General features: G+C 38.9%; 1 protein-coding gene across 1 annotated transcript in view; it reads left to right on the top strand.

Moving 5' to 3' along the window:
- Positions 1-5,364: 5,364 nt before the first annotated feature.
- Positions 5,365-14,801, top strand: part of KCNB2 (potassium voltage-gated channel, Shab-related subfamily, member 2) — a 197,279-nt gene continuing 187,842 nt past the window's right edge. The window contains exon 1 of the mRNA XM_009335028.1: positions 5,365-5,943. Within this exon, the coding sequence (XP_009333303.1) occupies positions 5,365-5,943 (579 nt within the window). The remainder of the gene's footprint in view (positions 5,944-14,801) is intronic.

The raw sequence follows: 14,801 nt of genomic DNA, 5'->3' as shown, positions 1-14,801 counted from the left end.
TGAACTTCCCCTGACATTACGCTTACAAAAACCTGAAGCTAGTTTTTTCCAGGAAGTGTTACATATCTGCATTATATACAGACTGCAGATCTGATTTTTGTCACACTTTAATAAGTCATTTTTAATGGCCAAACTAATCAATGCAATAATTATGTCCTCAGATTTTTCTGGATTTCAGTGAGTGTTTTTGCCTGGGAAAAAGAAGAAACATTGACCTTAGATTTTCCAGACCTGAAGAAAAATAGGTTGAATGGGATCACCCAAATTATTTTGTTTAATAATTTCAAAATGTCTCATTTTGATCCAGAGCTTTCTTAACCTTTAAAAAAAAAATAATTGAACATCAGTACATTTAGAACCAGAAATCTAGATTTTGTTTAAAAAATGTTGAAGGCAAACTTTCAACAAATTCTGAAAACATCTTCTATTTGTTTCCAAAGCAAGGAAATGAATTAATGCAGTCTTTCCTTGCAAACAACTTGACAAGTTTTGACAAAAGCACATCTTCTGGCAAAAAAATGAAAAAAGTTTGTGTCTTAAGTCAGAACAAAGCAAATTTGCTCCCCTTTCCTGGGGGCTTTATGATACAGCCTTTTCTTATGTACCACGTACTTTTTTCCTCACGGTGCTTTAAATGCGTAGGGAGGACATGCTCCAACAGTGAAGCGTGCTTATGTAGTGTAGCACCTCCACCTTCTTTGGCGCGATTTGTATTGCAAAGATTGGGAGGGAAGTTTATGACTGAGGCATGCAAGAGTAGCTTGGATGTGAATCTTTGGAGCGAGGTCTTGCACATGCAGGGTACAGCTGGATCGGTCCATGGAAGGCGCCAGCACTGCTCGGGCCAGCTGGCACGGTGACCTCTGTGTGTGTGGTTAAACTCACCTAGGCTCCAAAGCAGATGGCTGCGGACAAACCACTTATTAGGAGCAGACCTTGAAGCATGCTGACTCTCCAGCCATCCCTGCAAATTATTTGGGAGAGTCCTAATTGTGCCGTGCCAGGCGATGCTCTGGCGACGTGACAGTACAGGCAACCGAGTTCCTCTGCCTGAGGGTTTAATCTGCTCACGTAGGCATGCCCATCAAATGTGATCAAAATGCTAAGGACTCTGAAAAAAGCAGCTATCTCAGTTTCAGCAGCCAAAATTATTGGATACTGCAGACATCTATGACCTTCATTTCTCCACTATAAAGCAATGATAATAATGGCCTCCTAGTGATGTTGAGAAGGGAAACTCTGGGATACCCTGGAAGCACTCAGGTAGGATAGTGAGAGCTCCCTGAGGGAAATTCATGACTTTGCGTGTAGTGTTGGGTTTGCAGTAGGCCACACTAAATAACATCAGAGGCCAAATACTGAATGAGGAAGATGAAAAGAAATGGTAAATAATTACCCGTTTACTTAATGCAGAAGGGATTGGTGTGGGGGGAATCACACCTTTGAGAGCTGTATGCATATGGTGTCGGGGAAGACACTTAACCTTCGTTCTGGCTTTCCCTAGCTTTTTGAGTAGTAGCCTTTGCAGTTTTAACTTTTATTTAATGCAAAATATTGGCTTTGGTTTGGAAGAGTTTTATTCAATATTATAGGTATTTTCTTACTAAGTCATTTTATTATTGCAAGGAAAGAAAATCACTTTTATCTGGAGTTGCTCTTATTATATATCTGTGGTTAGAATTTGTGTCTTTCTCTGCTGATTGCTAAGCAGTGTTGGTGAGCAACAGGCTGGCTTTGCCTGCCTGCCGAGGGGTAGTTGCATTTCTCACTAGCCCATGGTGGAAAAAGTGCATGGTGGAGTTGCACACAGACAAAAGGTTAATGCAATAAGCTAAACTGAAAAATATTTTAAGCCTTCTCAGGACAAAAATTGCAGTGGCTGAAAAGTTAGTTGCAGTAGCTAAAATCCAGAAAGATTATTTAATGAATTGTAAAGGTAACCTCACTTGCATAATTTTGTTACAATAAAAGATCTGGTGATTTTGTATGAAACGTATAATGTGGATTATAAAGTTTAAAATGTTATGTAGTTAAAGTAGAGGCTATTGATTACATTTTTGTTAAAGGCACATTTAAATACAGGCTCTGTAGTCCAGGCTTGGGGAAAAGCTGCGCAGGAAGAAATTTTAAAAAATCATCAGCAGAAAACAAAAGAAGGTGTGAAGAAAGGCACTTAGGAAGCAAACTAAAAGAATTTTTTGGTTTTTTTTAAGTTATGTAGTCCACTGCTTGTATATATTTCAATGAAAGGAGCTCTGGAAAGAGGCAAAAATAGCCCTCACATTTCAAGATTCTTCATTTGGGAAAATGCTTTTTATTTTTGATCTTTTCAGAGTGCTACATGTTGTGAATGCTGGTTCATCCCTTGGTACATAAGTACATACATAGCACCTTGGATCCAGTCTTCTAAACACTAAACTTAATGGTGTTTCACTGCTAACTTCAGTATGACCACAGTCAACCAGGATTTTTAAAGCTTTTTAGAAAAGCCATGTTTCCTCGAGTAGGAAGATGCAACCAATAATTATACTGACAAATCAGAAAATGTTTTATCAGCTTTAGACCAGTCTTCATGACCCTCTAATTCTGCATTGTTTAACAAATCTGTGTGGTAACTACACTGCATAAAAGCTAAAACAATGCATAATCTTGCATATCTTTAGTTTTGTAATCAGAAAACCAAATGAGGGTATGGTTAACCTAAGATTAATCAGATCAACTGCTTGATTTCTACTGTATTTTACTTGATATTGCTAATATTAGGGAACACATTAATAAAAAAAAAGAAGAAATCTCTGATATTCAGTAGTGAATAAACTAGTGAACCTCTCCAGAAATTGCCTGAAGACTTGACTGATTTCATGGAGAATGACAGAGCCTCTCTATGAATTTCTTAAATTCTTGTGTTTTGTTACGTAAGGCATCCTATAAAGGAGAAACATCATTATGCATTAAAGTCTAAAAGGGTTTTTCCAAAAAAGGTTGTAAATATTTCTTCTGTGGAGAAATATCCTCTCATAACTGCTTAGTGTTTATGTGGTTGTTTCTGTGTCAGAAGATTGATAAATGCATCACAGACCACTAGGAGATGCTTAAGTGAGGAGACCTTGTGAAGACTTGAGTCCCCGCCTCCTCAGAAATCCCCCCATCATCCCCTTGCACCTAAAGCAATGAGGAGGAGGGAAAAGCCAGAGAAAAAATCAGCCTAAGGTGAAGAAAAAAGCAAAACGCAAAACAAACACAACAGAAAGGGATATATATTATGTAAACCTACTGATGTCAGGGCTTTGATTTTGATATGACATTTATCTTTGCAAGTGAAGTTATCAGATTATCTTTTTCATGAATGAAGGTAAATGTTACAGGCTTAAACCCTTACATAAATAGGCACAGAGGTGCTCTGGGACATCAGGAGGGAGCTTCACAGCACAGTGCTGGAGGCAGGATGGGAAGAGGCAGAATATTTTGGCCCTTGTGTTTTTGAAGTAGGTTCAGCTTGACAGTGAAACTGCTAATATGGTGGTGTTTTGGGCTCTTGCCAGTATGGGGGTTAGCAAGACAGTGAGCTATGCACTCAACCAAAAAAAAAAAAAAATCTATAAATGTAAATATTGCTCTGATGGGTAATTTTCGTTTTCCCTGACGTTTTTGGATGTGGAAGTCTGTTAATACCTGTATCATACATGGCTGAGCCTTAGTGTTACTTTATCTGTTGGTGGAGGAACTTTCAAAGTTTAGATATAATGAGATCTAGTAATTCTAATTTTATACTAGCAACATAGTCAACCCTGTCATAAGCATGTCAGATGACACGCTGAAATAATTCTTTGTTTTTCCTGGTACTTTTAGTAAAGGATTATTCTAGATCCTCACTGCTCTGGTGAGGATCTGGTCTTTGTGACCTTCTAATTCCCCTTCAAGTTTCCACCTTTTTTCATGGTGAGTTTGTACCCATTTGTTCTTGTGCCATTATGGTCCTTTAGTACAAATAGTTCTTCTGCCTCCCTGGTGTATACCCCTGATGTATTTATAGGTAACAATCCCTCCCATCACAACCTTCATGCTTACTCTGCAAAAAGGATCAAATTCTTGTTCACATCAAATGCTTTTTTTAAAGCTGGAGTTATTTCACTTCAAAACAAAAGACCAGACTGTTGAATTGTTGGTTTGCAGAGAACGGGAGGAGGAGATGTCAACTCAGGGAAATTACTAAGGAGGACTTTCCTACTTCGGAAGAGAAGCTTGTCTAAGCATTCTTACTATTCTGCCCTTTGGGCCATGATACCATTGCTACGTTATTATTTAAGCACTGTGTCAGATAATTGACCATAGTAGAGGTGGTGGGTGGGTTTCCTTCCTGTTTGATATTGATATTCCAAATTTGGTGACCAACTTCAGAGTTCACTGCAGCACTAGGCACAGCAAGTGAGGATGCACTTGCGGATTATTAAAATTGAGATTGCTGATTGCTGTCATGCAATCATGTCCCTGCAGCAACCTAACAGGTGAAAAAGTGGGACAGGGAAGAACTCTTCTGAGGAGCCAAGGAACAGTATGCACAGTACTTGCCTATAAAACATGTATTACCATTCAGTTGGCTGCAGAAGAGTTAGGATTCTTTTGACCTATTTGTAAAGAAATCAGCAGTGTCCAGTGCTAGAAAATTTGGCCTGTCAGAATGGCAATTGAATTGTTTGGTGAGTAACATTTCGCCATGAAAGAATACAGTAAATCAAGATTTGGGTTGGGAGGGGGAAGGAAGCAGTTTGGTTTCACAGGAGATTTTTATATGCTCTAATTGTTTTATTCAGTTTCAGAACATAACTCCCAAATTTGAATTACTCAATAAAAGGGAAGCTAGCCCCCATTTCACTTCTTCCTTATGGCTATTTCTACAATCTTTCCATTAGCATACCTCACATATTATTTGGCAAGTAATCAGATTAAGCTAACATGGCTGCATCAGAGACTGGTTTTAAAAAAAACCCGAACAACAAAAAAACAAGTCCTCTGTACAAACTGTCACAGTTGATTTTCATGAATGCACGAATTCCAGTGAATTTTTTCTTTTGCTTAAACATAGTGCTCTTAGCTGTTCCAGTGGTTCTGTATACTACCACAAAAGAGTCTCACTGTAGAGACACCAAATTACCATCATTAAATTTTCATCTGCATATGAAAGCATGGAAGGAGAGAGACAGAGAGTGATTGGGGAATATATTGTACATTGCAATATTCTAATTTTTTGTCTTTTTTAGCTTCAGGGATGGAGCTGTCTATCTGAAGAGTACTCTGCCCAAATATTTGTATTCTCCAAGCTCATTCTGCTAAAGACTGTGGTGTTACAACTGCACCCTTTTCAGAATGGCTGAGAAGGCTCCACCAGGGATCAATAAAAAAACTTCAAGGTCTACCCTTTCTCTGCCTCCAGAACCAGTGGAGATCATTAGGAGCAAAGCCTGCTCACGGAGAGTTAAAATAAATGTTGGTGGGCTCAACCATGAAGTGCTGTGGAGGACTTTGGACAGACTTCCAAGGACACGATTAGGAAAGCTCAGAGACTGCAATACTCATGAATCTCTGCTAGAAGTATGTGATGACTATAATCTAAATGAAAACGAATATTTTTTTGATCGACACCCAGGGGCTTTCACTTCCATTTTGAATTTCTACAGGACAGGGAAACTACATATGATGGAAGAAATGTGTGCTCTTTCTTTTGGCCAGGAGCTTGATTACTGGGGGATTGATGAGATATATTTAGAATCTTGCTGCCAGGCAAGATACCATCAAAAGAAAGAGCAGATGAATGAAGAGCTGAGGAGAGAGGCAGAGACAATGCGAGAGAGAGAAGGGGAAGAGTTTGATAATACCTGCTGCGCAGAGAAAAGGAAGAAGCTGTGGGACTTGCTGGAGAAACCCAACTCATCTGTGGCAGCAAAGGTAGGATAAACAGTATGCTTAACGCAAAGACAGTAGAAAATGGTTTCATGACCCATGTACCTGACATGCATGAATCAACAACTTTCACTAAAATATTTAGAGAAAAGAAGAATCTAAAATCTACATATCATGAAGTGAATACACCCCAATCTGTCCTAAAACACCCTGAAATCAGCAGAAGGAATCCTGTTGACTTCAGTTGATTTTAGGCAACTGCTACGCTTTACTTTTGTTGTATATAATCAGAAGCATCTGTGTCATTTTTAATGGACTTCACATTAAACTCTTCAATGAAAGTACAGCCAGAGAAGACTACCTACTTTTTTGTTAGAAAGCATTTGGTTATGAGAAACATATGTTTCAGTATTGCTACTTGTCCTATTACAGGCATTGCATGGGTGTGGTATCAGTGTCTCATAAGGTGTGCTGGATAGGTTATCAAAGAATAGTGTCAAGAGCCGCTGTCTGGCGTGGTTTTACATTGGGCAAGGATTGCAGTATGTTTTCCCTTATGCTACATTTTTGCGATCAAGAATCTGAGTGTTCGATATAAAAATATTACAATATTAAAGCATATATATACACATACATATATATTTGTATGTATGCATGTGTATGTATATAAACAAGTATATATTGTATACATACATACATATGTATATATGTAAAATTTGTATATATTCAGGCAGAAATGAGGAAGCATTCACATCAAGCCTTGATCTAGTACTGCTGTCTTCTAACAGGCAAACTAGCAAAAGTCTCACTGGTACAGTGGAAAAGTTTACCCTTGTTAGGGAAGCGGGACTGCACACACAGATGTTGGTACTGCTATTTAAAAGAAAGGTTTTCTTGCTTCTTGAGGAACTTCATTGTTCTATTTGTGATGTGAGGTACTATTTAATGTGAGGAAAAATGTGGAAGCTTGTCTCCAGTTTGAACCACTCAGAGCGAAAATGTTCAGTGTTTAGATGTTCATGTTAAGCTTAACTGTGGCTTTATTTTCTTTTGTTGTTGATTTGTTACTGGATGCAACGTCGTTGGACTAAGGTAAGTATTAAAATATGATGGTGGAATGGACGAAAACCAGACTCCTGGCAAAGATTTTTCTTGCAATAGCAACTTCTCACTATTGAGGTGCAATACACAATTCTTTTTATTTTAATTTTTCATTGTGGGCTGCCTAACTGTTTAAGCAAGGACTTACTTTTGTAAAATAATTATTTATCGTGCCAGAATATAAGGTTCATAACTGGAATAAAAGCTTATAAAAGAAAAAAGAAGGTAGTCAGAATATTTTAGAAAATGTTCTGAATATATTTTCTGCTTCTGAGATACATATTCTGGGCCATATGTTCCTCTCCAGGAGAAGGAGCAGAGGGGAAGCAGATGGGCTTAAATTGTGCCAAAAAGGGTTCAGGGAGGCCGTGTTACACACTGCGATCCCCTGGTACAAGCTAGCATCCATCGACCCCCCCAGCACTTTTGTGACACAGCCGCTACACAGCCTGCAGGAGTCAGGGACCAGCTTCTCAGTCCTGCACGGCTTGAAACATCGCTGATGTGGTCTGTAACGCACCTCTCCTCCTCCCGGACGGAGGCTGGAGGAGCTCCTCCTGGAGCCACATGGCTGGGCGTGAGCTGGGAGATCGTCTGGTCATAGGACTGCCTCAGTTGCATCCCACACCGTACCTGGCAGGCTGATTTGAGAGGAGAAAAAAACTGTGTGTGTGTTTGTGTAATCTTTTCTCATTTTCTTTTTTAACATACAAAAGAAGACTATTGCCTATAGGGCTTGAGACACATGCTTAATTAGCGTTTTCCTAAGACGAGGTAGGAGTCAACACAGTAAGATGGACCAGATGAATAGGGTGAAACTAAAATACCGATTCTTAGGTTCTTTGCCTATGACTGATTAGCATTTGATCATTCTTTTGCTTGGTGGATGTAGGAAATTTAGGACGGTTAAACTTGCCTGAGTGCTTGCCATTGACCAAACTCTTCTCATGACTTAGCAGTGCCTCGTCATGGATTTTCTTGAAAGGAGTAAGGCCAGCTCTAAGCTTTTAAGAAAATCCCCCTTTGGCCACCCAGGCCAGATTTCTCCTCAGGTTTTGCAAATGAAAGTGGCCATTTCTTTAATTATTTTTTACCTTTTTATTTCCCTTTTCCCTCATTTCCTGGTTTGACTGAATGTTATAGTTCTATGCTTTCTTGCTACAGGGAGTTTCACATTGCATTTGTATACATGTTGCAATGGTTTTCATTATTTCAATTGCCTTCTGTCTAAATTAATGCCATTTGATGTGATTTCTGTGATTCTAGCAGCTGGAAGTCACCATATTACATGCACTCGGTTTCTCTTTCTAGCGACCCTCAGTCTGTAAATATATATATGAGCCAAAATTATAGTCAGATACACCCATGGCATCTCCAAGACAGCTGTAGAAACTTGGCTGAATGATATGAAGGAGAGCAAAAACTGCTACAGCACATTCAGACTTGGGGAACATAAGCAAACAAGCAGAGTTGCACGTAGAACAAGATATGCTGGAATCAGTTGGATGTACTTCCAAACAGTCTGGAGCCATCAGAGACTGTGTTAGGCTCTGTGGCAAGGTTTTATCTGAATGTTTGGATAACATCATTTTCCGATTTCTCATCTTTTGTTCCGTTATGGGCTAAGTTGCTAGTTTGTCCTGAAACAAGAGGCAGAACCATCTTCTTTCCTCTGTAGGAGTAGAAAGGATGGTGGGATTTCGAGAATGGAAAGTTGGGAACCAAATGAGGAAATATTACCGTGAAGCCTCGAATTCAAATGCTTGCTCCCTTTCAAACTTCTATCGAAAGAGATTAAACCATGTCAATGTGCATAGCTATCCTACAGATGCCTTTTCAATCATTCAGATCCTGCGTAGCACCCAAGCAGTTGACAGAACAGCTTGCTTTTTAATCCCTTTCACGTGAAAGATTAGGAATGAGAGATAAACACTCAGGTGTGGTTTCGGTATGTGGCTGTGTCTTGCCACTTCTTGATTCTGCTAAGGTCCCTTCTAGGTCTCATCCAAAGCTTACTGAATTATGGGGGAGTCCCACTTTGGGTTAGGCATCTCAGGACAAATCCTGCTCCTTTCGAGGTAAACGACAGCGTGCCACTGACTTCACTTACAGCAAGGTGAGACACAACAAGGTGACAGTGTATGAAGAGCAGTATTTTACACGTTCTGTGACAAAAAATAAGAGAGAGCAAGAAGTATGTGTGGCAAGAAATTAAAACTATGGTTAGCTAGTAAGAAAGAAATACTATAGGTCAAGTGCTGTTGCACAATACAGGCACACTTTGCTATGTGAGTTTTTTTAATTTTAGTAAATGCAGGCGTGCACCTCATCTCAGTCACCAATGAGTATCTTCTAGGCATAGCAGTTCTTGCTTAGTCCTCACCTCAGCAAAGCTCTCTGTGAATTCAGCAGAGATTTTAACTGAGGAATACAGGATTTGCCTCCATTTTCCCATGTTCTCATTCGTAAGCTTTTTAAGTAGAATTAAGACAAAGATTTCCAGAAGTTCGGCCATTTCAGACATGCACAGTGATATGAAATGAGAAGCAGTGCTGGGATTTAGGAAGAATGGTAATTTTGTGTGTTCTACATCCCAGAGAAGTCCCAAAGTCTGGTCCCCAAGACACAGAGTTTCGCAGGAGTCTGGCATTATTTGATTCCATCTGAGTTTTAAGACCAGGCATTTAATTATACTTATTGTGTAACCAGTATTTTGTGAAAACTCCATTTGAAAAAAGTTATTTTACCAATGCATAGTGAAGCAAAACCAAAACCAAAGCCTAGTTTGAAACTTTATGGCAAAGAGGTCTGAAACAGAATAGACCTTCTCCAGAGTGGGGTCATGGTACATCCATTTTTCTCATGAAAAGTCTTGTCTTTCCCCTTGGAGTTTTTGGCTGGGAAGTAAAAAAAGTCATAATTTGGTCTTCTAATTACGGTTTCTGGACCTATAACAGCTTCCTTAGAGCAGTAGCAACTCTGACCAACAGTAGTATTAAAGTATACCATCAGTAGTATGAAAGTCCTCAACAGATACCAGAATGAGCATTGATTTCAGTGGATGTGAATTGACTGCAGCTGGATATCATAGGTGCTTACAGTTCAGCACCTTGCTGAACTGGGATATTAAGGATGAACCTAGCTGAGCTGATGCCTTTTTAACTATGTCTATGTTATCTTGTTCTGTGCAGTGCACTTAAAATCAGAGGAGCCTTACTTTGGAACGACTGCGAATCAAACCAACCCATAAATTCAATGTTTCTTTCAAAGTGTTAATGCAGGAGCTCTTCCTCTCATTCTTGTTTATAGAATGTTTATAGCCTGGTTCTTTTCTCACACTTGTTTTATATTGATGAAACTCATTTGGACTAAATCCTAAATAAATAGGGAATGTTTCTAGTGCAGATGATCTACTATAAATAGAGAGTGAATGAGGTCAGAAATAAGTGGAATATCTAGGAGCAATGGAGAGCCTATGTCTGCCTAAAGATACTGACTCAATCGCCTTTCATCTACAAGAGTATTTTAAGTACCTTACAGTAACATTATCAATAAATATCACTCAGATTTTCCATTTGGTATTTTATATCACAGGTTGGCCCTCTGGATACAAATAGAGAGTAATTGCTTGGGATTGATTCTACAGGTCTTTCTTGTGCAAGTCATTATTTCTCACATAAATATTTCCTTAAAGCTCAGCGTGACTATTAACTGATCAGGTATAAAAGGTAGTATAAATAAGTTAAGTCATTAAAAACTTTATTAGTCGGTCACACACTGTCCTTGATTTTTCGCATAACCCCTGTTGATGTACATACACAGAAGGGTAAAATATTGGCCTTTGTAGCTCTGCAGCATGGGGTTTACCTTCTTTAAAGTGATGTGAAACCTGATGGGGTTGAAAGTGTTCTCTGTTAAGTCTGTTTGTCTCACTGCATGGCTCATTTATCCTTATTGTATTTTGTTAATTTCTTTTTTCTTGGCGTTTGTTTTCTGGTTGGTTTTTTTTTTCTTTGCATTACTGATTGTAACATGAGTATTCCTCCTTTGTGAAAAGCATGCTAATTTATCAGCTAACTAGTGGATTGTGGATCACAGAAGGTATAATTATCCCAAGCCTAACTGGAAATCGTGAGGAGTTTGTGTGCTGCATTCAGTAACGGATCCCTTAGGTGAAAAAATTCCTTTGGGAAAAAAAAAAAGCAAGAAAGAGGAGATTCAGGCCACTGATATTTCTTTAGCTACCAGGTGCATTATGGCTAGGCTTGCTACAATGACTTGCCAAGAGAGGACACACCTATTATACGTTAGGAGCCTGATTCTTAGTTTCTGTAAGTCTGTTTTATATGTAATTCACGCTGACTCTCATGACTATTTAGACTTTGTAGAGCAGCTTAAGAGTGGTCTTGGGGTAAATACAAATTAGCAGTCGTTATCCATGACTTCAGAACAGAGCTGAGTGTGATATAAGACATTTCAGTATTCCTTTGCAAGTCCTTGTAAATTGTCTCCGCCTGTCACACAGTGTTCATTCAGGGGCGAATCCCAATTAATGGTACACTGCTGGTTCTTTTGGGGTGGAAGGTCACATCATATATGCTCAGAGGACTTTTAGCTGGTTGGTTGTATTGCAAAGAAGAGCTATCACACATAAGAAAGGTGTCTGTCAACAGCTGAATGTTTGCACTAAGAATATTAAAGTGTTCAAGTGAAAGAAATACTTTTTCTTATGTTTACATCCTTTGTTATGTTATATGAACAAAACACTTCTCTTGCTTATGTCCTCTTCTCAGTTTCGGTTTACATGTTCTGTGTTATCCTGATTTTGTTAACGTTTCTCCCTACAAAAGCTTATATTCTCTGTGCTTTCCCATCTAACCGTAGACCAAGGATGAAGGTGACAGAGAGTTAAGACTGTCTCTTTTTTAAAGTGTGAGGAATGGCTTTTGTACTATGTTAATTCCCACAAGTTTTTGTATTGTGTATAGTATACATCAGAGCATAATAACATTCATTGAAGGTAAGTGGTGTTTTCTAGCTGATGTGCAGGTTGAACTTCTGTTTGACCTCTGGTTTCAACTTATTTGGGGGGGTAATCCTCTTATGAGCCTTTATCTGAATGTACTACCAGGAATGTTATAGTTTGCATTGTCACTCCCAATAGTTTAAAGACAAATGGCTGCTGAAACTAAGTTATGGTAAAGCACAGAGGATGGTCACTGGTAATAAATATTTATCTTCATCTCACTATCGTTTCTGGCCAGGACACTTATTACCACTCTTTGCTTTTAAGGTGAAGTTATTTTTTGTGCCAAATGATAAAAGTCAGTCAATGTGACTGTAAGACAAAGAGATTATATTTGATTCTAGTAATTCATATTTAATAACTAAAGTGTTTTAATGTCTTGAAAGATAAGTGAATATATTGTTTTTTCAATAGATATTACATCAAGGAACACAGTAGACTGGCAGTAGTTAATTGATTTTGTTTTAAGAGCTTGTGTATGCTCACTGCTGAGTTGGTCATTAAAAGATTATTTACCTTCTTCATACTTCTTAGATGAAGTATCATGTAACCCATGATTCAGCATTTTTGGTCAGCCTAAGTATGATGGGAATGGAGCTACCATCTGATCTGTCTTGCTCCAGAGGTGTTTAATACCTGTTACATACAGGTTCCCTCCAGCCCTGAGATCTTATCTGTGAACTTACCAAAAAGTACTATTGGAATAAAATGAGTAAAACGTCCTTTGAACTGACCTGTTTATTATTGACACTTAACTCTCAGTAAATCAGATGCTTAAATTTTGGAAGCAGTGCCAGGGTCGAAGATGCAGTGAGTCATACTCAGAGAGTCTATCGCTGGCTTCAAGCACTGGCGCCAGGGAATATCCCTGTTCATTGTATGAACAGAGGGAAGGCATCTTTCCTTCCTGGAGCTATAAGAAGGGGCTTCACTGGCTCTGGTTTCATGGATACATTAAGGAAAATTAAAGAGGATTCATGATGAGTCTTGTTAAAGGGGGAAAAAAGGCAAGAATAATTATTTTAAAAATTGGGGAAATCCATTCTCTGTATTTGGAAATAAGATCTAATTGGTAACGTTTTGCACACGACTAGAGTGTGCCTGTACTTGTGAAACCATTCACAGAATCACACAGTAGCTCTTGCACAGAGAAGCGTGCTAGGATTTAGAATATATGAGATTACAGTGAATTACCAGCAGGTACAATCTGCATGAGAACAGCTATCCTGTGCCGTAATGGATAGAGAGCATTATTCCAATTTACCCCAGCCCCATGTGTCCTTCTTAAGTTAGGAGAGCAATTTAACTCTACGATGACTACTTTTTTTACCACTGCTCATAGCCTTTTTTTTTATAGCTGTTGCCATAAATTCAGTAGAGACCAGCAGCAATTGCATATACCCTTTAAAATATGTACTGCGGTATTTCTGGTTAGGATGGTAATGTTTTGTGCATTACGGCATGCTCCTCAGTAACATCAGAGGCATCTCGCGAGCTGGATTTTCAGCTGTGACATGTCACTTAAGCTGTGTCATGCCTGAGTGGACAGACCAGGGTGTTGTGCCTTTCCCTTCACCCAGAGGCAGATCATATGTCCTAAAAATGTTGCATTTCCGTTCGGTGTTTTCATAAGCAGCTGCCAGTGCATTGTCTTCTCTCACATAAGATATTTGGAAACAATCAGATGTCAGGGAGCTACACTAATAAATTAAATGATGTGAAGGTGATGCTATTTGAAGGATTATCCAGACCAAATCTGTTGGAAGCAAAGGGCTGCACTTACTGTCTGGATGAACAGGCTCCGTCTTGCTTTTTTTAAGCCGAGGACATAAAAAATCTATGTGATAACCTGCAAACTGGCCTTTCTGTTTGAGTCTCTGATTCTGTTGCAAGATGTAGAAGAGCAAAAAACTGCTCCCAACTGACCAGGAAGCCAAAGAGATTTCCGCATGTTACTTATTTCAGAAAAAAAACACGGTATTTATCATGACATATGGCAGACTCATGAGTTTTCTATTTGATGAAGATATGTGAATATTGGACGCGTAGCACTGAACCCTAGGTCCTTTGAGGGAATATTGAGAACAAGCGTGTGACACTGGCACAGCTGTTTCAAAGTGACTTTGAGATCAAAAAAGTATTCTAGTAGAATCTTTTTATGAAGCCACCACAGTCCGCTCTTTACATGCCTTGGTAACTCTCTCTTTGGGGAGGCATGCAATAAGGCCAGGTTTTCAGGTGGGATAAGTAAGTGTATTTCCATTTAAGTGTATTTGATTTGCACCGGTTGGGACCCAGACAAGAGCCCTACATTTGAAGTTGTGTGGTTAAGTGTACAGTATTCTTTCCGTGTGAATGTTATGGCATTATGAGTGAGTGAATACCTGTACTCCACATACCATACCTGAGACAGGTCTTCTAGTGTTTTTGAGCAACAGTGGAAAGGGGCAAGTTGTCTTTGAAAAGCACACTTAGACACTGTAACCATTAAGTCTACATATTAACGAACAAGCCCTTATTTCCAAAAAGTGTATTTGGTGTTGTTGGAGCATATCCTATGTGTAAGTATATATAATATTGACAAATGAGCCTTTTTTTTAACTCATAATATTGCACAATGAGAAAATGTGTGAGGTGGTGGAAGCAATGAGACCAGTGGTTTTCTCTCGGTTCTTAAGCTCCTACAAACTGCCTGAATCATATTTGCTGAATTTTCAAGTCATCTTGTAGCTACTTGTTATGAATATTCGTACAGGATTTCTTCTACAATGTAGGG

The sequence above is a fragment of the Pygoscelis adeliae genome, unplaced genomic scaffold, assembly GCF_000699105.1.
Source record: "Pygoscelis adeliae isolate BGI_AS28 unplaced genomic scaffold, ASM69910v1 Scaffold101, whole genome shotgun sequence".
Taxonomy (NCBI): domain Eukaryota; kingdom Metazoa; phylum Chordata; class Aves; order Sphenisciformes; family Spheniscidae; genus Pygoscelis; species Pygoscelis adeliae.
The sequence above is the reverse complement of the archived record's forward strand: the minus strand, read 5'-3'. Positions and strand labels throughout refer to the sequence as shown.